Raw genomic sequence first — 23,869 nt, 5'->3', positions numbered from 1 at the left:
GGGTTTACTAACTGAACGTGCCGACATGACTTGGTGCGTTTGTCAGTCAAAATCTCTCAGAGCAGAACAAAAGAGGACAACGATCAATAAGATCGACTTCAGATGTATCGACTGATCCTCAATCCCCTAAAATTAAGAAAATCTGGGTTGATTTATCAATTAACCCCTAGATAAAACTCAGAGTATCCACATGAAAACCTCATCGTTTGTACACGTTATGCTGGTTTCCTGTAAAGATGTCGTAAAGAAGTTTAAAGAAATCACTTGCCTTTTTAAGAACATTTTATTTGTCGTTTCAAAAAAAAAAACATTGAATACAATAAAAATAAAAAGCAGTTTCCTCCAAAAAAAACTTGTTTCAATGCAGCAATAGGACGGTTAAACAGACGAGAATTAACAAGGTGATCACAACGCGCTCGCCAAACCTCTGCTCCTCTCTAGAGGCCGGCGGCGTCTAGAGAAGCTGCGTTAAGCTAAAGCAACAAGGGAAGCAGAAATATGAAGAGGACAGTAAAGACACTTGAGTCCTTGAAATTTAGAATCGCTAATCTTTTCACCAGAAAGATTAAAAACAACTAATCCGACTAATTCACATGGAGTTAAATCTAAATCCCTTTTAATCAACGTTAGACTGAAGTGGCCGGCTCCCTTCGAGGCGCCACCTCATCCCGAAATAAGGCATCAGAAACGGCTACACATGCATTCAGCTACTACGATAGGAGCGCCGTGAAACATGGCTGCCACAACACAAACACCTACAGGGCTGCAGAGGGAGGGAAAGAGTCTTCTCTCTCTTCACAAACACCGATGTCTGCTCCAACTCCGAGGTCAGGGCGGCGTGTCGACGGCTGCACAGATATCGCAGAGGAAATTGTGAGGTTGTGGCTGCGCGTGTGGGGAGCTGCGGTAAACGGTGATATGTTCAGAAGGCTGTCTGAGGAGGTAGAGGGGAGCCGGAGAGAGGGATGACTAGCAGGGAGAGCGGAGGAACGGAGAGCAGTGCAGGTTGGCGTTTATGTGAAGGTCAGCCCAGCTTCGTTGTAGACCTTGAAGACCTTCTCGATGGCGTTGACGTAGGCGGCCGTCCGCAGGTCCAGACCCAGGTTGTACTTGCTTGCTGTGCGCATGATTTGCTGCAAAGGCAGATGATAGAAAACTTATTTATTTTTAAAATGGGAAAAACAGAATCGCCTACAGTATATAATGTTTCTATTGATTTAATTGGTGCAAAATCAACTAATAAGCAGCTTCAGAAATGTTACTCTCTTGTACTGCGAAACAGCAGAAATGATTTGCTAGAACATTTCTACTTCATAAATCAGGGGTGTCCAAAGTGCGGCTCGGGGGCCATTTGTGGCCCTTTGAGTGATTTTGTGTGGCCCCAACTGTAATTCAAGAAGGAAATAAATCTGATCTGTGCAAACTTTAATTTTATTCAGGGTGAAATTATTACCAATATAATTTTCTAATATTGGGAAATGTCAAGTATAACACAAAGACTTTGCTGCACCATATCAGCTTTTATTTAATTTATTAAACGTGGTTAAATAAAGCAAGTGTTTTGAAAGATGGTGACCAAATTTTTATTTTTTTTATAAACAGAATAAATTTGTTCAATCAGCCCCCCACTCCCAAAAAAAAAGAAAACTAGATTAACTTTCTTTTATTTCAGAAGATTTGAATAAATAAATAAAAAAAATATTTTTAAGTTTTGGGTCTACAGCAAAAACTGGACAACTTTACTTGTTTGATTTTATTTTTATTTTCTTGGCCCACTTCTGACTCAACGATTTTGGCCCATGTGACGAAAAGTTTGGACACGTCTAACAAAAATGAAACAGACTCAAATCTCCAGAGTCCTCGACTCATCTGGACTCATTTCAAAACAGAAAACACTCAAATTCACCAAAAATTTACAACTAGAACTTCTTGTGCAAGCTGGGAAAGAAACACACAAACACAAAGACAAAGGAAGGAGGAAAGAAATACCAGAAGAAGGAAAAAACATCTTACTGCAATGTGAAGCTGCAATAAAGCGTTTAATTTAAAAACTGTTTTTTAAATTGGTGCATTAACTGAGCAGCTTTTAGTTCATAACTTCTGCCTTCCTAACTTGGTGCCAAACTCACCCGGGCGGAGCGCTCCATGGTGTAGGCCAGACCAGAGTGAACAATGTCCTTCTCCGAGGCGCCCTGCAAATGAGGATTATTAAACACCAAATCATGGAGATGCATCAGTTTTCTAAACCTAAAACATCGTAATGAATGATGTTTATCCTGTAGAAAACGTGGCTATTTTCTGGAGGCAGTGCTTTCTGGTACAGATCTTGTATCGATTTTGCTTTAGCTGAGGAGAGCAGACGATACTCACAGCAATTCTGGCCTGGAAGTCGGCGGTGGGAACGATGGGGATGGGTCCTCCCTGCTTCCCAAACTTCCTCTCTAGACTCTCCTGCACAGACACTGGAAGGAGGCAACAGGGAAAGAAGACAGACGTGTGGATTCGTTTAGAGCTTTTTAAGATGCTTTCATAACAAGGAGACATGTAACAAAGACTAAAAGGTAGAAATGGCCAAAGATGCAGCATTTATCCCTGAATAAAACAGAAAAGTACCTCACATGCTTCACAGTAGAAACATTTGTCCCACATTGCTCACTTTGAAACCTAAAATCAGTACTAATGTTGGTAAACTCATCTCTGGGATGACAGATGTGAATCAAAATGCAGGACGGAAACACACAGTGGATCATCTGGTCACCCAACCCAGGACTGCATTTTTTTATAACAGTCATTGTCTTCTCAACGAAAACATATCAGCAAAACGTCGGTACTTTAAATCTGGAAGTTCAAGGCAAACTGGTTCTACAAAGTACATTTTATTCTTCTCCATCACACATAGTGAAAAATAAATTTACCCCTATATGATTGGCTGCTGTGAAATACAGAGAAGGTATAAATAAGCAGGAAAAGGCAGGAAAGAAACACAAACACTGTTGGAAGCTGCTAGCAGAACCACATCAGTGCCGCCTCAGCCACTAAACCGGGTAAGATTTCTATTTGCCTTCACATTTTTTAATCACATTATCATTACTTTTATTTCTTTTCTTCATGACACAAGTGCAGATCAAAACAGACCATCTTCTGTTTTAAAGAAATAAAAAAATAACACAAATGCTTCACATTTTGCCAGAAAATTATAAAGATGTGTTTACAGCAGAACTTTTCATACGACCAGCGAAGCAGCAGTAAAATATTTAACAACCGTTGTTATTCTGTGTTTTTAGGAAACAACTGGTACACCAGTCAGCCTGTTTGTTTTCACCACCAGTTACTGTTTGAAGCATAAAACCAGTGAAAGATGGCCGAAGAGGTAAACAAACTAACTTTTACTGTGATCTGTCTGAAGGATCAGTTGATGAAAAATAAGAAACAGATAAAATCCCTTTTAAGGTAGTTTTTATGTGAACTTTCCCTCCAAATGCGTAATATGTTAACAGAAATCACACCCCGATTGATTTTTTATCATGTCAACGTCCTAAGTAAATTTTTATTAATACGTCTCTTTTGGATTTTCTTTTTTATGCAGATGCCGCAAAGATTTACTCAAAATGGTGAAACAGCATGGCGTAGAAAAACAGAACGGGAAAAACAAATGAAAGCTAAGCCAGAGGTTCTGTTTGTCTCTGAGAGAGATGGACAGGAAGACAAGTACATGTTTTACACAGAAAAACCTGAAGCAATGCGTAAACGCATACATAATAAATATAGCAAAGGACCTGAAAAAATAATCTGTTACAAATGGGATACAGAGCCAGGTGCCATTATGTTATATGAGACAACTGGGATGTGTGTGATACATGGTGATGAGCAAACAAGGCAAAGATTTTTAGAATGGTTTGAAAACAATCACCTATAGAGGATTAATTCAATTGTTTCTGAGATCGTTTCTCTCCGTCTCCTGACCCTTCCTTCCCTTCACCCTCTTCCCCAAACCATATTCTGGAGGTCATGTTAGGACTGCAGAGCGTTTTGTACTCACTGAGAAGGTGGTAGTTTGAGTCTCTCTCGTACTTGAAGGTCAGTCTCCCATAACTGACATGATTGAGATTCTTGAGCCACTCGAAGTACGACACAGTCACACCACCAGCGTTCAGGTACATGTCCTGCAAGGAAGAACAACATCATGTAGTCCTGATCGTTGCTACTTGTTGAGAACAAAATGTCTCCTGCAACCAAAACTGTGCTTCAAAATTTGATTTGATTTCTGTTCAATAAAAATTTTCCTGTGAAATTTTTGTCTGTAAATTATTTAAAACTACAAACAGGAGCTTAAAACAAAAACACTCTGCTTTAAAGAGAAATAAATACAATAAAAAAGTCACTTCTTCATGAGTTTGTCTCTGTTTATATGCATATATAAATAATAAAGTTGGCATTAAAAATAAAACAAACACTCGAAAAAGTCACCTGCTGTTATAAAACAATGTAAATGCATTTTAAAGACATAAAAAGAAGCAATTAAAGTGAATACAAAAACATTTCTTGGGCTCAATATCCTGCATATTCTTAGATAAATAATAATAAATCAAAATCCAGAGCACAAAAAAATTTGTGTCTAAATATCTTTGCTTTCACAGCAACTCTCAACATTAACAGGGTTAATATATGTTTATGTAAACCAGTGACAAAAAGACGTATTTAAGTTTTCCATTTAAAGAAAACACCTTCAGGGAACTTTCAGTTCATGCAGAGTTTTTACTTTAACGTTTAAGTTTTTATGTCTTTTCATTTTATTTTCAGCTAAATCACAGTTGATCTGAGTCGAGATAAATTCATGTCTGATGCAGGCAGCGGTTTGTGGTTTGTTTGAATATTTGAACAGGGAAACATGAATGAACTCATCAGGGTAAAACCTCAACAGGTGATGAACCAGTTAAATTTAAATTCATATATGAAGTTTGTTTTTTTTGTTTAATTTAAATAACATATCTGTGAATTTGAAGCCTGCTCACAGGAATAACCATGACGTTGTTCTCCAGGAAGATCTTGTCTGCCTCTGGAGTGGTGGGTCCGTTGGCTCCCTCAGCAATGATCTGACAGAAACAAAAGTTCATCTTTAATGTAAATTCAAAAGGAAACATAAACTATCAGCCACCTTCTGTTAGTGGAAACGAGTGTTCACCTTCGCCTTGATCCTGCGGGCGTTGTTGCGTGTGAGCTGCTTTTCTCCAGCAGCAGGAATCAGGATGTGGCAGTCCGCCTCCAGGATGTTCCCATCGTAGGGCTTGGCTCCCGGGAAGCCCACAATGGTGCCGTGTTGCTGCAAAGAGGGGAGAACAGATATTTTGTGATGTTTATTCACAATAAAAGGTAGATCTAAAGTAAAGGAAGGTAAGGCGGCGGTGCTGGCACCAGTTTGTAATCCTCCAGCTGCTTTGGGTCGATGCCGTCTGGGTTGTAGATGGCTCCATCAATCTCTCCAACGCCCACACACTTGGCACCGAAACGGTGCAGGTACCTCATGGAGTGGAGACCCACATTACCGAAACCCTGAGGAGAAAATAAATAAATAGCTGATGGATACAGAGGTAAGACATTTTTAAAAAAATTCAATTCCCTTCTACAGAAAACAAGTTCACATCACTGAAGCTTGAATCAGCCTAACTAAATTCAAATACTTTGGTGCCCTCTTGTGGCCAAAGTTGGTTCCACATTCTTCTACTGCTTAATACAGTTAACACAGTGCTTTTAAGTACTGAGACTTAAATGTTTTTTTTTTTAATTTAGCTTCCAGCTACAACATAAATAATTTGACAACACCAGCTTAATAAAAAAGGTGCATTTCAAACTGCTAGAATATCAGTGAAGAGTTGTTTCAATAAATTTATTTTCAAACGTAGCAATCATCCGGCTCAACTCCATTCAAAGAGCCACAGATAACAGATAACAAATGACTCGTAACGTCCAGAATCTATTTCAGTCATTCTGAATAGATTGTGTGCTGGTCATCGGTTTTCAATCAACTGTTTTCATAAAATTACAACTTTTGTGCCCTTTTCTTCTGTTGGGAACAGAACGAGGCGTTTGTTGTCCATCCAGCCTCTCTGGATGCTGTTCAGCCAGATGTTACTTTTTCTCAGCTTTGGATCAGTTATGTAACCACTGAGGACGGTTTAGAGCACTTCATGCTTCCTTTACAGAAATCCTGATCTCATTTTCCTGCAGTATTTGGCACATTCCTGCACTGCCAAAGGTACCGGTATGGCGACTCGTCATGAGGAAGAGGAGAGACGCCACACCCAGTCATGCAGATGAAGGCCCCTATCAAAGCAACCTGCACCCACTTAAAGCATCAGTGATGCCAGAATGCATCGACTTGCTGCAACGCTGCAAAACACTAAGGCTGCAACCATTTTTATTTTAGTAATCAATTATTCTGACCATTAATAGAATAAAAAAAATTTGACACAATCTGCAGATTTTCCATTTAACCAACTAAATATTTTTATGCTATATTAGAAATACACTTAAAGATGAAAATAAACAGTTCAATTCCTTTTTTAAATAAGAAAATAAATGTTTTATTTGCCAAAATCCAAAACATTGGCATTCCTTTAATGAACTTGAATCAGATGAATCTAAAGTTATGCCACTTGAGGAGTTTTAGGTCAAACATATTTACAGAAAAAGGTGTTTTTACCTCAAATAGAAAAAATTTGTATTTTATGGCAGTTTTGGCTTAATTACTAATCCGAGTACGTTTTCTTTTAGCAAATGGGCTTTTTTAAAGTCTATACACTTTACTTATTAATCACTTACTAAATTAGTTGACAGTCATTTCAATAATTGACTTATTACGATTAACCAGATTAATTGTTGCAGCCCGAAATAATATTAACATTATTTTTATTTGAGAAATACTGTATACTGTGCATACAGTAAAAGGAGGCATATAATTCCAAAATTATTTTAAAAAAGAAAAAGAATGAGAAAAAGATTCACTTAACAGTACAAGAGATCTGCTCTGTTAATTCTCATGTTAAATCTCTAGGAAAACTAATCTAAGAGCGACGTAATCCTCAGACACAAACAAGAGGATTAGGTTTTAAAAAATCCACATTAGGATTCAGCTGTGGTCTCCCCGACTTTACTTCCTGTCCGTTATTCCTCACTGAAACAGCCTGTCTGCAAACCTCATCCCTCCTCACTGATGTTGTAAAAATAAAAGTGTAAAAACTGTAGAATCCATCAACCAGATAACTGATATTTGATTGAATCCAGAAGTCTGTATGGACAAAGTAAAGCTGCAGCCACCCAGCAGGCATTTTACTGAGTGAAATGCATCAGGGCGGCGTATCGTGTTGCATTGTTTTCTAGAGAGCCGATCATTATAGAAAGCATTCTGGGAAAACAGCAGAGGCCACTGCTGAGGGGTTTTCTACCCACGTGTTGATGTTTAGCAGGTCTGTGTGTGAGAAACCCTCATTAGACGAATAAAATTGGGATTCATGGAGAACGCTGCTCTTTCACTGTTTGAATCTGCAGAAACTCCTCCTTTCACACCTGATACAATGGTGTGTCTGTTTCAGACAGAGCGGTGAGTTTACTGAATGCATTTTAAACTGGATGGCTTTTCAACCAAAGAACAGATTTTGGCTCAAATTGCAGAAAGCTGAAGAGGGAGGCTCTTCCTTCTGTTTACTCATTCCTCTCTTACTGAGTCATCGTTTTCCATGAGCAGAGAAGGGAAACGTCTGACTGTGGTTTTCAGCAATCCATTGCCTTCACTGCCCTGCACAGGCATTCATCACAACCAGAAAGTCCAATGTGCTTAAGGGAAATTTTATATAACAGGAAGTAGCACGATGCTGTAGAGAAGGAAGTAAAGAATGTGTTCGTTTCTAAATCTTTTCACTAATGAAATCCTGGATGGTCTGATTCAATCAGCCAACAAAACTTTGTAGAAACACTGTTAGCTACAAGCATCTACCAGCTGTTTGCAACTAGAGACTGAAACTTTTCCCCAGTCGGTACTGAACCAAACTCCAGCTCAGACTGGATGGAGAACATCAGTCATGCTGCAGCATCTCCTTTAGATTTAGGACTTTACTTTGACTAGACCCGTTTAACGCATAAAAACAGACCAATTCAAAAACTATCACTAAGTGAAACACGTTATATAGATTAATTACACACAGATGGATGTTTGAAGGTAAGCTTTCAAAAACTTTTCTGGTAGCACTTTGGTGTTAAAAAATAAAAATGAAGTCACACAAAAAAACTAAAAAAAAAAATGTTCCAGTTACGTTTTCTGGTATTTAGCAACTATAAATAAGTTTGGTAATTCTAAGTAATCTAAAACAAGAAAAATTTCGTCTGACTTCTTAATTTCAAATAAGGAGAAAAAAAATGTGCATCTTTTTATTAGGTGTATGAAAATATCTGGTTTCAACATCAAACAATGTTTTCCAAATTTAGGCTTTTAATCAAACGTTACATTTCAATTTATTGCAAAACTGAATATCAAACATTTTCAAAACCTTGAAAACACCAAATTGAAATTCAAGCATGTTCACAGATTTCATAGTAGCAGACTTATGAATTTTATTTCAACAACGGCTTCCTATATGATAAAATTTAATTCTTTCATTCCATATAGTTACCTACAAATATGCTTTTTTGCTAAATCATAATGTTTATAGTTATCTCACCAGCACCACCAAACGTCACAATAAAACTATAAGTCCATGTCCCCACACTAACTTGCAGCAATAAAAACCCTAAACGTCGGCGTACCTGGATGACGAAGGTCTTGTCCTGGAAGCCCGGCGTGAGGCCCACCATGCTCATGTAGGACGCCTCGTTGATGAAGTTCTCGATCCCGTGGAAAACTCCACGCCCGGTGGCAGAGATGCGGCCGTGGATTCCTCCCTGACTGATGGGTTTTCCTGTCACACACGCATGGGCGTTTATGTCCTGCGAACACACAAGGAAGATCCAATTACATTTCCCTCTTTACATAAATACAGATATGGACCAAATGTTACAGAAGTTAGAACAACTGGTGGAAACTGTTCAGTTTTAAGGACTTTTCTGCAGTTTGTGGATTAGCTCTGACTCGGGTGCCGCACGCTAGGCATACAGAGGCTGCTGCTCTATTTAATGCACTGCCATCTGTGCAGAAAGCTCAACAAACATCAATACAAGCTACCCACAATCCTCTGCTCTCAGCTATCCTGCCCAAGAATCTGTCACCTTTACAAACTCAGTCAGGGGGAAACTAGGCCAAAGGGGGCAGGAGTGCACTGGCTTAAAGGAGAGAAAAGTTAAACAGTTATTCATAATTCAAAGTTTAAAAGATTTTGCCTGCTTATTGCCATTTACAATTATTTTTGACATATTAATAAAAAGAGAGAGTGATTTCTATAAACTCTCCATGCTATAAAGGTCTAAGTTTTGCAAATTGAAATGTTAGAGAGAAGAAAGTGTAGTAACCTTCTTTCAGCCAGTTGCCTCCAATCACTCTGGTTTTATTTTTGCAACTTATTAGAAAAATACGTCATAATTCAGGAACAGTGTTATGAGGTTTGAAACTCGAACTTTCCCGTAATGTTGAATCATGAATACATCATTTAAAAAAAATAAAGCATGCATAGTTAAAGATAAAAGCAGCAAATTATTATTTTAGAGCTACAAACAGAAGAAGTTTGGGTGGATTCAAGTATTTGACCTCTGACCTGAAATGCTGCTGCTTGCAGCTCCTAACATGCAGAAATTCCCATCATACATAAACAAGTTCAATACTAGGAGAGTTCAAAAACTATCTAATGCACTATTGCTTAAAAGTATTTAAGAAAGAAAAGGAAAACAAAGAAGTGAAATCAGATTTTCTTTGATTATTTCTAGGGAAACTGTGATAAACGGGGAACAGAAAAAGGCTCTGGCTTCGGTTTCAGAAGCTGCTGTAAGGGAGAAAGAAAGAGGAGGAATGACTTGTTTGGTGAGCTGGGAAGGGAGGGGCAGGAAATTAGCGCTCGTGGTTTACATGTGACTCATTTCTTGTTTTTAATTTAGCCTATTTTTAAAAGGTTTCCACCACACTCTCCATCCAAGTCAGACAGGGTCAGTTGTGCATGTTGGAGAACTCACAGTGTGTGCGATGGTGTTGGCGTAAGTGTCGGCGATCCAGGACATTTCCCTTTCTCCGGTGCTCATGTCTGGCGCCGGGACATCGATGCCAGGCCCTGAGGAATGAAGAGGAAGGAAGAAAAGAAGGGAGGGAAGGAGGAGTGGAGCTTCAGTAAATGGTGCAGGAAGGCTTTGATTCATAGCAGAGTGGAGAAAAGATGGCCTGCATGCTTTAAACTGCAGTGAAAATGATCACATTTCAAAATGGATGCAAACAACCAACAACAAAACACTCCACTGTGTTTGAACTGAACACAGCAAATATTTGCCTGTATTCAGTGAAGCTGCGTAGAAGCAATCCCCAGGCTGAACCGGCGCACCAGATTTGTTTGTATATGTTGGAGCAAAGAACATTTAAGGAGAAGAAAAACGAAGGCATGTTCCTTTCTATTTGTTTTTCACGTTTGAATCTCCGTCTCACAGGTTTTTGATTTTCTCCACTTTGACCAAGTAAATTTATTTACCATACAGGCCCACCTCATTAAATCTGATCATCAATGAAAAGTCGATTCTTTTTAGTAATTTTATTTAAAAAGTTAAATATCATTCAGTCTCTCCAGGGTGTTTGCAATGTTTATGATTGTTGAGACCTAAAATTACTGATGTTAAGCACATTTTTCAAAAAGTTACAATCCAAGTTGTGATTTTTTCCAGCTTTATTTTTGGTTTTTACAAAAAAGTTAAAATTGCTCCACATAACTTTTCCTTTCCTTCTCTTTTTCTCAGCATGTTATAATCCCTCCGTACCTGAGAAGCCCCTCCACCATCGTCCTGCTGCTGGCCTCTGGTCTAATGTCTCCTCTCTGCTCTTTCTATCGTGACAAAGATTTACTTTAAATATGTGGAAAGCAAAAGTGAGCACAACTTCTGCACAAAAATTAATGATGATTGGGTTTATTTCTGCTATTAATTAGCTAGCAAGGGATGTGAAATAGGTAATGATCTTGTTAAGAAGCTCAGTATGATGCACTGAGATTGATTAACTGTGCAGCATTTAACCAGGCAAATGTTACCATTTTTGCACACATGCTTTCATCTTGCAGGTCCAGCTTTCAAGAAATAGTTTATTTCTGTTTCATTTATTGTTTTATTTTGGATATTTAAAATGTATTCTAGTTAAAGTGTTCTCTAAAGAAATTAAAGTTTATCAGAGAGTGAATTTGTATCAAAATATTACTTGTAAATGGTCTCTAAACAGCAATGTTATTGTTTATTGAAATAATTACTGGAACAATTTATCATCCAGCAAAATATGTTATCGTGAACGGCCTAAGTTTACGGAAAATTGGCGAATGATGAGTGAATTTGCAATAATAGTTTCTATCACAACTTCCTGGAGGGACTGATTATTGAAAAGTTAAATGAATAAAAGAAGATGCAAAACATCTGAACTAAACTTCAGCCCAGAGCACAAAGATCCTCCTTCCAGGTGGAGACGATGGTTTTATTTATCAGCAGGATTTAACATCCTTTTGACAGCAAACACTTTAAACTTTTATGACCGGTTTAATGTGCTTGATGGACCAGCAAATGGACCCGATATAAACCCCAACAGAGAATCTATGGAGTCAAAGGAAAGATGAGACACCAGACTCAATGACGCAGCAGAGACAGAGACGCTTTTCCGCAAAGCCACGACACACTGATGCAGCAATTCATGCAAAAAGAGGTGAATTTACTAGGCAGCACTTTTCAGCAGGCTCACGCTTCTTTACTAAAAATCTTTAAGGATGAGATCCTGTAAATTTCCTGAAAATCTAATTGAAGTTTTCATTCAAACTTAGATTTTATCGTGAATGAGCAGAGAGCCAGAAGAAAATGGAAATATTATTCACATCCTTCACACTAAGATTTGAACCCAGCAAATCTTATTCCAGAGCAAAAGATTTCAAAAACTTACCAATAAAACCCTTTTTGGCCAGTTCAATGGTGAACCTCCTGGTAATCTTCTCCAGCTCATTATCCTGCAGTAAAAAGTTACATTTACATCTTTATGTCGCCAAAGTCTCTAATAAACTAGAGAAACCTGCTAGATTTGTCTCTTTTTTGGAAAAAAAGAGTCAGTAAAATATATATAACGCCCAATTCCAATTGAGTCTGAAACCACGTGATCAGGGTCGATTTCTGTGATCGGATCGGGGCATCACTACTTTTTATATTCCTACAAAGGGTGCTGGTTTGTTAGGTCACCAAGACACTGCTTTAAGACAAATAGTCTTGAGTCTTCACCTGATGAAGATTTTCACTTTTGTTTCACATCGTGTTATGCTTTGAACTTTGACTTTCATGTTTCTAATGTAACATCATAACTCTTTGGCAGGTTTGTCCCACATGTTTGACAGTTTTATGCCCTTCACTCCTGTCTCCATTTGTTCTTTGACAAATTTCTCAACTACATTGAAATTACTTCATCCTTTATCAGTTACAACCCCAGCAGAGTTGCATACAAAAAGTTGTAAAACCTGCCATTTGAACACTTTTATTTCTACAGACATAAGAAAAGGAAGTGTTGGCTGCCTTACAGAATAATTCCTGGTGTTGATCTTTACTCCAGCTTTGGCACCTCCAAATGGCACATCTGGAAAACCAAAGAAAGTGTAAAGAGCAAGAAACAAAGCAGGGAAACTACGTACGGAGCAGCATAATTGGTACAACCAGTGATGTAAAATAGTAGTGATGAAACATATGTAACATATGGAGCTGTAGGTGATGATCAGCAGAGGTTAATCTTGAACTCTTACCAACGACAGCGCACTTGTAGGTCATCAAAGAGGCCAAGGCTTTCACCTCGTCCACAGACACGTCGGTGCTGTAACGGATACCTGAGGTAAAAACAACAAGGAGGGAGTTACAGAAAGAGCCACCATAAAGGGAAAACCTGACGACAACACAGACCATCGGTAGAGGAGATCAATATCAGTTCTTGTGCTTAATGAGATGAAACTGTTTCAAAGCTCTAAAACAAGAAAATTATTTTACTTTTTTTCCTGAAACTTTCCTTAAAAAAAAAGGGCAAACAGACTTGACAGGAAGCTGTGAAGGCAGAATGAGGACCCTGCGGTGCCAATGATTACACAACAACATATAGGGGTCAGAAATCAGTCGACACTTGGGTGTACTTTGCTGCACGGGTGGAGATTGAGGGAACCAATCACTGCCCTCCGTTCCAAACCCATCCCTCAAGCTACACTCGTCGCTTCCTGTTGTCTGGCGTTTACTACTGTTACTATGGAAACAAATGCCCTGTAATGAGATCATAAAAAAACCAGGGTGGATGTTTCGAACTACTCCATCTTACTGGCACATTGCCTGTGTGAGTGTAATTTAACAGCAGATACAAAAATAGCACAACCAGAGCGAAATCCAAGGACGTCCTGCACGGACAGGAGACAGCGCGTCGTTTTATCAGGATTACAAGAGTTGATTATGTGCGTTCAGAACCAGAAAAGGCTTCAAGTAATTACATATTTATGCGTTGCTGCTGTAGGAGCCTCTTTCCTTGTGTGCCATTACTGGAAAACAGTTTAAAGTTGTAAGCTTAAGAATGAAAAGCATCAGAAACAAAGCACCATCTCTCAGAGCACAGCAGCTGCAGCTCTCCCTCCTTCTTCTTTTCCTTTCATCCAAAGATCAGCAGATCAGACTGAGGCCAGAGGACAGTTTAGAGATCGCTGATCAAATTAAATGGCAGAAGAAGAAAAAAAACATGGGTCCCACACATCCAACCATCCGTTTATCCACCTAACATGCAGCCCACCATAGCAACAGAAACCAAAACAGATCTGAAAACATTCTTCTAAAATAAAGAACAGAATCTGGCTGTTAAAAAAATCTCTCATATCAGAATCGAAAGTACTTTCAGTACTTTGATTAAATTAATTTCTATAGCTAGACTCTGACAGCTCAGCCTATGGATGTGCTGACTCCAACAGTTTATCTACGGATTATTATTGTGCAAAGAAGGATTCTTCATAAAAAAAAGAAAATTACAGACAAACCTAAACCTAAATATCCTCTTCATCAAGGTGTCATGCAACAACAGGCTGACTTCAGTCAGAGGCTTCTTCAGATATGATGCAACACAGAGTGCTACCGGAGATCCTTCATAAATGAAAGCAATAGAAATTTATGAAGGTCGAAATCTAACCAAGTCAGACTGAAATATCTTCCAGTATTTGGTTCTGCAGACGGAGATTCGACAAAGAAACCAAAACTCACAGATTGCAAATAGAGGAAATAAGAACTTCAAACCCACATGAAACAAATTCACTTCTCTATAATCTCTATGAGTTACAACTTTTAGTTTTCCTCTGGGATTAATGCAGTATTTTTTAATTAAACATAATTTCTGTATCCAGTGTTACTTGCTGTGGGGTTTTATTTATCACTACTGCTTCACTTTCATCATCATATTCTTGCAGCAACACTTTTACCAAATTTAATTATTAAATAATAAATTTTATATCCCCGCAATGATTATGAAAAAAATAATTTAATCTTTGGTACATTAAAGTTTAGGTTTCAGAGGGATTGTTTTGTATTTTTGGTGTCATTTCACATTGATTCTGTTCTTTGGGTTGTTTTTTATTAAGTCCCTGTTGAGAGGTTAAAGGTCTTCCTTTTTATATTGTCTACAACTTTAGGTGTTGCTCATAGCTGTGGTACAAAAAGAATGAAGGGATATTTTATTGGCTTTATCTGGGTGCATAATTCACCCAGATAAAGCTAAAATGCTGATATAATAACTTATTTTAAAAGGGTAATGCTTCTTCTAGACAAACTTTGATTAAATTGGAAGTCAAGAGGAACTTTATCAGGATTTTATGGCTCTTTTTGATTTGTCGTCTTCTAAATAGTGAAGAAAACGGGAGAAAAAATATTTAACGAATATATATCGCCAATTTTTTCAAATTAATTGAAATACCTGGAATAAACTACATAGATACTGTGGGAGTTTTTCCAGCTTTAGCATTTGCTGGTCAGAAAACTAATTCAGATTTTGCAGGACCGACCTGCTGATCCAATTCTGATCTTTGATGCCCATCTAGATCTACTTTCTATGTTTTTCTAGCAAACTAGAATAAACCCACTCCTCTTGAGCGACAAATGTAAAACATCCCACAGATTTATTGATTATTATATTATATATTATATTATTTTCCAGCCCATGTAAAACTGAACATGCATCCAGATCCCTACAGGTCTGGTAAAAAGTGGCTTTGTCCAGTTTGACATCCATCAGTCACCTTGGATCTTAAAGGGACGGGTGACTGCACGCATACACCTGCACTGAAATGCAAAAACAACCTCTGCACTTTGCAGTTTGCTCTGAACTTAGCCAAGGGTCTGCACAATGCATCAATCATTAAACCATATGAAAGATAACAACTGCTGCTTATGTTCTTATTATCAACAGATCTGCTATGAAAGTCATGCTATTGCATCTCAATTTGATAGTTGGGCGAACCAGAAACAAACTGTCGGCTACTTCAGGGGAGTAAAAAAAAAAAATTTGTTTAGACGATGCAGTCCTACATAAAGTACAGGATTTATTTCCAGTAATAATGGTTTAATGAGTGCAGGAACCAATGTTCTGTAAAAGAAAGTGATTATCTGACACCTCACTTCTCCTGTTTTAGGTCATTTTGTAAATCTTAGAGATTTAAAACAAATACAAATTTACTCGGTTGGCACTACAAAGCTAGCTTTAGTGTTTTTTATTAGCAATTAAGTATTACTACAGAAATTAGGCTTTGATAGTTCAAAAGAAATACAGAGGAAATTTTCTACACTGTCCAGATTTTCTGTTCACTAAACGTCTTGCTCTCTCTCACTCTCTCTCAGCCTGAAAGAACCCCAGAAATGTCAACTGGTTGTAGAAAAAAACTGTTTAAAATGTATTCTTACATCTCCATAGTTCCTTCAACTTTATTTCTGAACACTTTTTGGTTATCAAAAATGGTAAACCAAGTTTTTAATCAAACTTCCTCAATAAATAATTATTATCTTTCCTGTAAAGACTCACTCTATGAGAAACAGCCTGAATAGACCACAGAAATGTGTCAACATGAGATCATCACATTTTAGTACTTCCTCAAGCTTCATTTTTATACATCGCACTGATGCTGAACATGTCTAACTTCGGGTCTCCCAATGCTAAGCAGCGTCAGTGTGACCCGGTGACACTCTGTATGGGATTTTCACTGATCAGATTACGCATTTTTGAGTTCCCGGCCGATCAGTCACCAAATTCTCTACATCTCTAGCAAATTGGTGAGAAAGGAAAGTTAAAACTTATGGGGATTGGTTCGACCTGCCTCTGCAACCATTAACCTTTAGCTTACTGGGATACAGAATACAGAAAACAGAAAAACAGAAAAACATGGGATACAGAAAACCACATATTTTGCTTTAAAACGGGTTTTCTAATGTAAACCAGGATCACAACCAGCTCACTGTAGGTTTTCACAATACAGACAGATTTATTCTAACACCACTGATTTTTATAGACTACCTTGAGACACAGACAGACAATTGAAGTGGTAGCTATTCAAAAGGATCGCCCATTACTACTCAGTCATTTAGTAGAGAAAAACATTAGATTTCTGCCTTGTGGCATTAATAGTTAATTGGCAATTTAGAACAGCTTTGATACTAATGCTTTATAGAGTAAACCTAGAAATTTACACCACTTTAGGTTCTCTCCGCAGCAATGAAACTTCTACTCTGAAAGGCCAACAAACACAAAGGTGTGTCCCTTTTCCCTGCCTCCCCTCCAGCAACTCTGCTGACAAATAGTAGTGCCTATATAAACACCCACCCTCATACGTCACGTCTCTTTTTTCATTTAGTCCAGCTCAAATTACTGCTGCTTTGAAACTCAAAATTCAAACCACAAAGCATCCATGAGGCAAAACCTACAAACAGAGCCACTTTGATCACTAGCAGTACTTCTCAGTGAGTCATGTGTTAACAATGATGTGCCTGATGAGTGAAATCATGGGCCAGCATAAAAATATGCAACACTGTAAGCTGGTGATAGCAACAAAACATACTGGCACAATAATCCAGGATGCATGAAGCAAGAATATAAAACAAACACCTACATTTAGTTTAGCTTTCAGTGTATCACATTAGATTATTTTGACTCTTCATAAAGCATTGTGGTACAACAAGCTGATATTGGCTGGTTTATTAATCAGGCTATCTGTTCCTGCATCAAGCCTGCAGCTAAAACACAAGGGCTGCTTGTAGCTTGGCAACTGTATTTTCAAACAATGTTAGCTTAAAAATGGAGGCGCTTTAGTTTCCACAGCATGACCCTCTGTGTTTTTGCAAGTGGAAAAATTTCCAGACAGCCAATTTTGTCTTTCTAGTCAGAAACACAAACATGTATGAGCCCTCTTTAAACCAGCAGAGCAGCATTACTTTATGCTCCATGCAGCAGGATAAAACTCCAGAGACACTGGCATTTTGTTAAAAAGATTTTTAAAACAAGTTTTTAAAACCTCATTACTCTTTGATACATATAACTCATAATTGCTCACAACCTTAACATGCATGAAAGGATTCAGGAGAAGATTTTGGCATCTTAATGTGCTTACTTAAAATCGGCTTCAAATAAAGTTGCTTTGGTAAGTTAGTATTTTAAAGATATTTTATCAGGTTAACAGTATATTTGCATTCATTTATGAAAAGCGTTATTTTGAAGACATTATGAATAAGTATGTTACTACCTTTGTTTCTGTAGCTCACATTTTTGTTCCAGTTGTTGGATTTATAACTACAGTAAGGGCGGAACAATTTATTCACGACCAGCTTCTTATTTGCTGATGTGGGTGGAAGTTTTAAAAATCCCCATTGTTTGAGTTACAACATGCCCAGAATTCACTTTGTAATCCGTTTTATTTACTTTGTGTTGTAGACATAGCCTCAAAGTCAAATTCTGATCTGACAAATTAGGAATGTCTGATTTATCTGGAGCAGAAATTAATGTACGTCCTGATCTGACATAAGAGCACATGCTTTGTCAACCTGAAAAACTGGAATCCGACATGCTAAAAATGTAGTAAAAGTCAAAATGAAAGCAACAATTAATCCCCCGCATAATGCATTGATGCCAACGGTTGATATTCTCACTGTTCAATTGCTGCAAAGTCAACTTTCTGGCTCTAAAAAGGTAATTATTAGTAACATTATTAATATTTATTCCACCCTCTGTACATAAGTAGTTTTACAGCAACATACCTTTTTTAACTCTATTTCAAAAAAAGACTTTAATTGAGTGCACTTCCTGCATACTTTACCCACATAAAGTTTCTTGTTTTAGTCGAAAATCCATCAGATACACAACTTACAGAGAGTTTTCTTACACATGTCAATAAACATAGTTGTTCTGTCATTGTCATTCAATTCACCCCCTTGTACCATTTGAAGGTCAAGTGAATATACAGTAAATGGTAGATAGTCACTGGAAATACTTTGCGCTGTTCCTCCAAGATATATGTTACCTATTAGAAGGCATTACTTCTGAACTGACTGTATGAAATCTGCTCTAAAAATCAAAATTTGCTTCAACATTTGCTTCATGTTGCAAAAAAAATTAAAAAAAACTTTTTTATTTTAATCTTCAAAATGATAGAAGTTGCACATTATGTTATATTTTTGTTTCTGATGACAATTTTCACAAATTAAATAAGATGTTCAAATCAAATATTTACTCGGTACTTGAAAAGCTTTTCCCAAAATATATTTTTTTACTTTTACTTGAGTAAATGTTTGGAAGACTACTTTTTACTTTGAGTAAAAATATACTGCCACTCTTGCTTCAGTATATTTTTTGGCTACTCTACCCACCTCTGGCTACAATTGTCATGGCAACATGTAAATAAATGTAGACATTATGCTAGTTTTTAGTGATTCAGTTGTGGGACACAGCTTTTAACACATTTTAATATTAAGTGAAGAGTATAAATTACCCAAGAATGTCAAATTTATAAATGTGCAAACAATGTTTATGTTTAATCTACTTAAATGATCTTGGCATCGCCTGAAATGTCTTTAATGCTCTTTCAAACAGATCCTACAACTTTGGATTTTTTTTTTCCTTCGAATATCTTTATAATAAGAGTTAAAGTTCAAACTCATTCACAGCTTGTTGTAGCTACATACAAGCACTGTAAGGTCACTGTAAACTATGACACTAGAACGAAAACACTGCTAATTATTCTAAAAACCACTGTTGTGTTCACTTAAAACAAATAAAATATATGAATTTGTGAAGCACCATAAACACCTGCTGGATTGTGTTGAAGTTTGTTGAAAAAGCTAACGTCACTGCTAACTAATGCTACATAGCCTGCTAAAGCTAGCAGCGCCAGAAGAAGAGCAGGTTCTGACTCGGTTCTTACCTCCTTTGCATGGTGTCCTGTGCTGGCTGTGTTGGGCGCGGTACCCCTCCACCACCTCCCACTCTCCGTTATCCCTCTTGATCGGGAAAGACACGCTCAGGACGTGATTGCACGGCTTGATGATGCGCAGGATGCCGCGAACACGGTGCCTTTTCTGCTCGGAGCTCTCCCTGGTCTTCAGGTCCTCCACCAACTTGTCCTCAACGATAGTGGCACCGCGGTCAAAGAACCCTTCGACCATCTTGAAGAAGTTCGGGTCGTCGGGCTGCTCGGCCGCGTCGGCATAACGGCGGACCCGCATCAGGGAGGACGACACCGGGAGAGCGGAGTCAACGCATCCCGAGGCCAGGGCACTTCCCGCAGAGCGGCTCAACAGCTCTCCGAAATAGCGATACATGACTGAAACAAGCTAACTGTGTAAACAAACTGCTAAAGAATTAAACTAAACAACAGGACGATGGGGGTGACGAGAGGAAGGGGGCGTTGAATGAAACACACAGCAGCTCCGCACCGTGTCCCTTCGTCTGGCCGAGTGGGAAAATAGCATGCTGTGAGAGTTTGCTTTAAAAGGAAGCGCGAGCCAGGGGAGAGAGGGCACCGCGAGACAGACGCACGCGGAGCGCAGGCACGCGTCCACTGACAGCGCGCGCTCCCGCTTTTAAACAGCCCAAAAATGCCCCAATCACCCAACGGCTTACACCAAATCTACCAGGGCGGAAGCATTTTTTTAATGAGTGAACAAAACAAAAGAATCCAAAACAAAATAATATTTCATTATTTATTACACAGATGTCAAAATAAGGTCTGCGGGTCAAATCATGCCTGCTGTAACTCTATTCTATACGGCCACATAAAATTAACTTTAAGATAACAGTTGTGTACTTAGATATTATTTTATCAATCAAATTAAAACAATTTTTGTTTATATAAGATCAGGGGTAAAAGTAAGCGGGTACAGGGGAGCGGCTCTCTGCTGTAAAAAAAAATCAGTGGGTGCACCCACGAATTAGCCGTGACTGATTAGTTTTTCTAGAACTAATCAGTTCTAGCACTTAATCAAACACTTAATCGTGTTTGATTAAGTCAAACGCGACTTAATTAGTTAATAAATAGCTCTCCCCCGTCCCATTTCATATTGTTTCTGAACCATTCGTGTTATGCTAGAGCAGGGGTGCTCAATACGTCGATCGCAGAAGATTTTGGGTCGATTTCGGCAGTAGGTGACAAACTGAACGGCGCCAGGACGCTGATACCCGTTTGAAATCATGAATGATGACTAGCAGCCACTGACTTTGGATGTACGCGCGTTTTGCGAGCCTATGTTTGAAGTGCGAGTTGGAGAAGAGTTGCACACCCGTTCAGATGCTTGAAAGTTAACATCCATATTTTGACAGATCCCCGGTCCTTGTTCAGCCCAAATAAGCCCGCAGCTTACGAAGAAGATCACGTTTCCACTGCCAGATCAGCCACAGTTCCAGGATCTGGCGGGATCGTAGTGCCGCTGTTAGCAATGCTAACGTTTTGAGGACGATGGTTCTGTTTCATCTCCGCTAAGAGGTTTAAAAAAGCCCGTAAGCTCGGGCATTTTCTTCATCACCATCTTTGCCGCGTTTGTCTTTTTTTTTCTTCCCCTTTCCTTTCTTTTCTGCGCTTCCCTGTCAAACTTTCTGTTGTCCGCCATAACAAGAAAATATTGACTGATGCCCCGCCCCCATACGTAAGATGCGTCAAATTTGGACCAATAACATTCAAGCAGTCATGATCGACGTTTTCCAAAACAAAACATTTTCAACGAAAATCCTCTTACCCAGTGATAAAATTAATAATAATAAAAAAGAACTAAAAGCAGATAAATATTTAATTTGAAGTTAAATGTTTAACTTATTAACTACATATTTTGTTTTAAGTTTAATATTTAGCTTGCTAACTAAATATTTATCTCAAATTTTAATATCTTAGTAACTTTTATATTAGCAATTATTAGCAATTTAATTGCTAATACTTAGTTTGAAATGTTGATATCAATAAATTAATAAATAAGATTTTAAAAATACACCTCAATGTTTTGCTTTTATGACTAAATAGCCAAAATGACAGCTTTTTGTCTGTAACTTTACAAAAAGGCACTCCATATTGACGTGGCCTTTATATTACATGATTGTTGATTAGAGGGGGATCAATAGATGCAGTAAGTCTCCCTTAAAAGACATGAAGGCCATAAACCATCAAATTATTGAATATTACTCATGTTTCAATGAATGATGAATATGGATTTGGATCAAGATACTGCGTTTGAGGGCAAAGGCCTTCTGCTGTTATTTGTACCGTAGCCAGGTCATTCATTAGCTTACTTAGAGCAACAACAGGGTAAAAGTTTTGTACTTTGTGGTTTGATCAAAGGGTCTCTGTGAGGCCTGCTGTCATCAGCACTTCCTTGATTTGTTGGGTGAATGGCACAGCTAGATTGGATCTGCAGAGGTCCAGATTTCACTCATCAGTCATTAACTTTCTATTTAGCACAAATGATTATTGAAGGAGCTAAACTGATATCTGATTGTTGTGATGGCATGAAGCTTTCTGTCCGTTGTGACTACATTGGGGACACACTGTTAGTTCGGGTCAAACACTTCAATTATTATAACCGTGGGAGTCCTAAAGTTAATTAAATGTTGGACTTGAAACCATAAATGTTCATTGGAAAAGGCTACTCGCATATAGATATTTTTCCTAACACGCATTAGTGTTGATTTCTATCCAAAACCTGCTTGAGGGACAACTAGTCCATGAGCTGATGGTGATGGATCTGGGTAGGAAAGATTTCCTGTAGCAGTCTGTATTACAGCAAATTTGAAGAAGCCTCTGACTAAAGACACAGTTTTTCTAAGACAATCTGGTGAAGAGGGTGGTCCATAATTTTCTTGATTTTATGTAAAATCCTTTAAAAAATAATCGCACAAGAAACATTACAGCAACAAAAGCAAGAAATTGGGTTCCTTGTGTGAATAAGAGAAGCGATTGATGATACATGCCATTTTTACAGCGATAAAGCAAAGTTGATCTTTGCAGTAGTTCAGTAGATCAGTCAGTAAGCTTTTTAATTGGCTCTGGAGAATTGTAGGTGCAGATTATTTTTACATATAATTGCAGATGCTGGTAGATCAGTGTTATCTGTTTCGGCCTGCCTGTAATCATCCAGAAATAAAAACAAGCTTCACAAAGACACCGACTGAGCAACAGCGTAACAGACAGTGCATGCATGCTGCTGAACATGGAGTTATTCATTCAGGCTGAAGCACAACCCTGTGGATAAGTCGTCAACTGGTCAACATGGCGCTGAGTGCTGAGCGCGACGGCATGAGGCCCTGACCCCAGACCTGCACCTGTGGACTCTGCACACGCGATAAGATTAGATTCATTTCCTGGGATGCAAGTGCAAATATCAGCCCATGTGGCTAAACAGCAGAACAAGTGCACAATTACACAACACTGTATGAAACACAAGAGGCTTCATGGCTCAGCTGGGACTTTTACATGCAGGCTTCAGATCTGTTTGAAGTTCATCTTTTATGTCCAGTCATTCATGTACAAACGAGTCTTTCATTAAATTAATGCAATAATGCTTATCTCCCGTCCAAGTGATCATAAACGTTATCGGCTCTAAAAGCTGATAACCTGACTTTAGACGGAGATGAAACAACCACACAATTTACTTTTCTTATGAAAACCAAGAGAGAAAGCACATAGATTTCAGACATTCATGTGTTTGTTCTCTTTGTTCTTCCAAGCAGATAAGTAAACAGCAGTAAAGATAAAGTGAGGCCTGACAAACAGCATGTAAAGGGAACGAGGGGTGAGCGCATCCTGCAGAGATGCAAAAAGATGCAATGATGTAGAAAGTCGTCAGGAAGACGCGAGACGTTTAAATGCATTCACTGAGAGCAGGAGTTTATAACAACCTGTATGGTTTTATTCAAGTTTGCATTCACAAGCCTTCACAAAGGGTCATAATTATTCATACAGCCCCAAATATATGCACACACTGGCTCTCAGAAGTGTACAGTTTATAAATCCTCACCCTTCGTAGAAGCTACATCTGGTTAGGCGTTCTGTTTAGCTGTGACATCAGGAGGACTAAAAAAAATCTTAACCCCAAATCCGTCTAAATATTTATTATTTTCTCCACTGTTTGCTCAACGAGAATATCAATAAATATTAATAAATTGAAAAATAGGATCAAATGCTGTTACTGCGTGCAGCTTAGTGAGGCAAAT

The 23,869-nt window shown here is 38.3% G+C and overlaps 1 protein-coding gene across 1 annotated transcript; it reads right to left on the bottom strand.

Annotated features, from left to right (window-relative positions):
• Positions 1–264: 264 nt before the first annotated feature.
• On the bottom strand, positions 265–20,205 carry glud1b (glutamate dehydrogenase 1b). Its single transcript, XM_014968693.2, has 13 exons — positions 19,599–20,205; positions 12,930–13,010; positions 12,711–12,766; positions 12,089–12,152; positions 10,150–10,244; positions 8,797–8,976; positions 5,413–5,550; positions 5,183–5,320; positions 5,013–5,093; positions 4,040–4,163; positions 2,371–2,462; positions 2,130–2,192; positions 265–1,133 (listed from the first exon to the last, which is right to left on the bottom strand). The coding sequence occupies exons 1-13, from the start codon at positions 19,993–19,995 to the stop codon at positions 1,014–1,016; spliced, it is 1,629 nt and encodes a 542-aa protein (XP_014824179.2). The 5' UTR covers positions 19,996–20,205; the 3' UTR covers positions 265–1,013.
• Positions 20,206–23,869: the final 3,664 nt, after the last annotated feature.

The sequence above is a fragment of the Poecilia mexicana genome, unplaced genomic scaffold (genome assembly GCF_051168715.1).
Source record: "Poecilia mexicana isolate PSO_F unplaced genomic scaffold, ASM5116871v1 scaffold_19, whole genome shotgun sequence".
Taxonomy (NCBI): domain Eukaryota; kingdom Metazoa; phylum Chordata; class Actinopteri; order Cyprinodontiformes; family Poeciliidae; genus Poecilia; species Poecilia mexicana.
The sequence above is the reverse complement of the archived record's forward strand: the minus strand, read 5'-3'. Positions and strand labels throughout refer to the sequence as shown.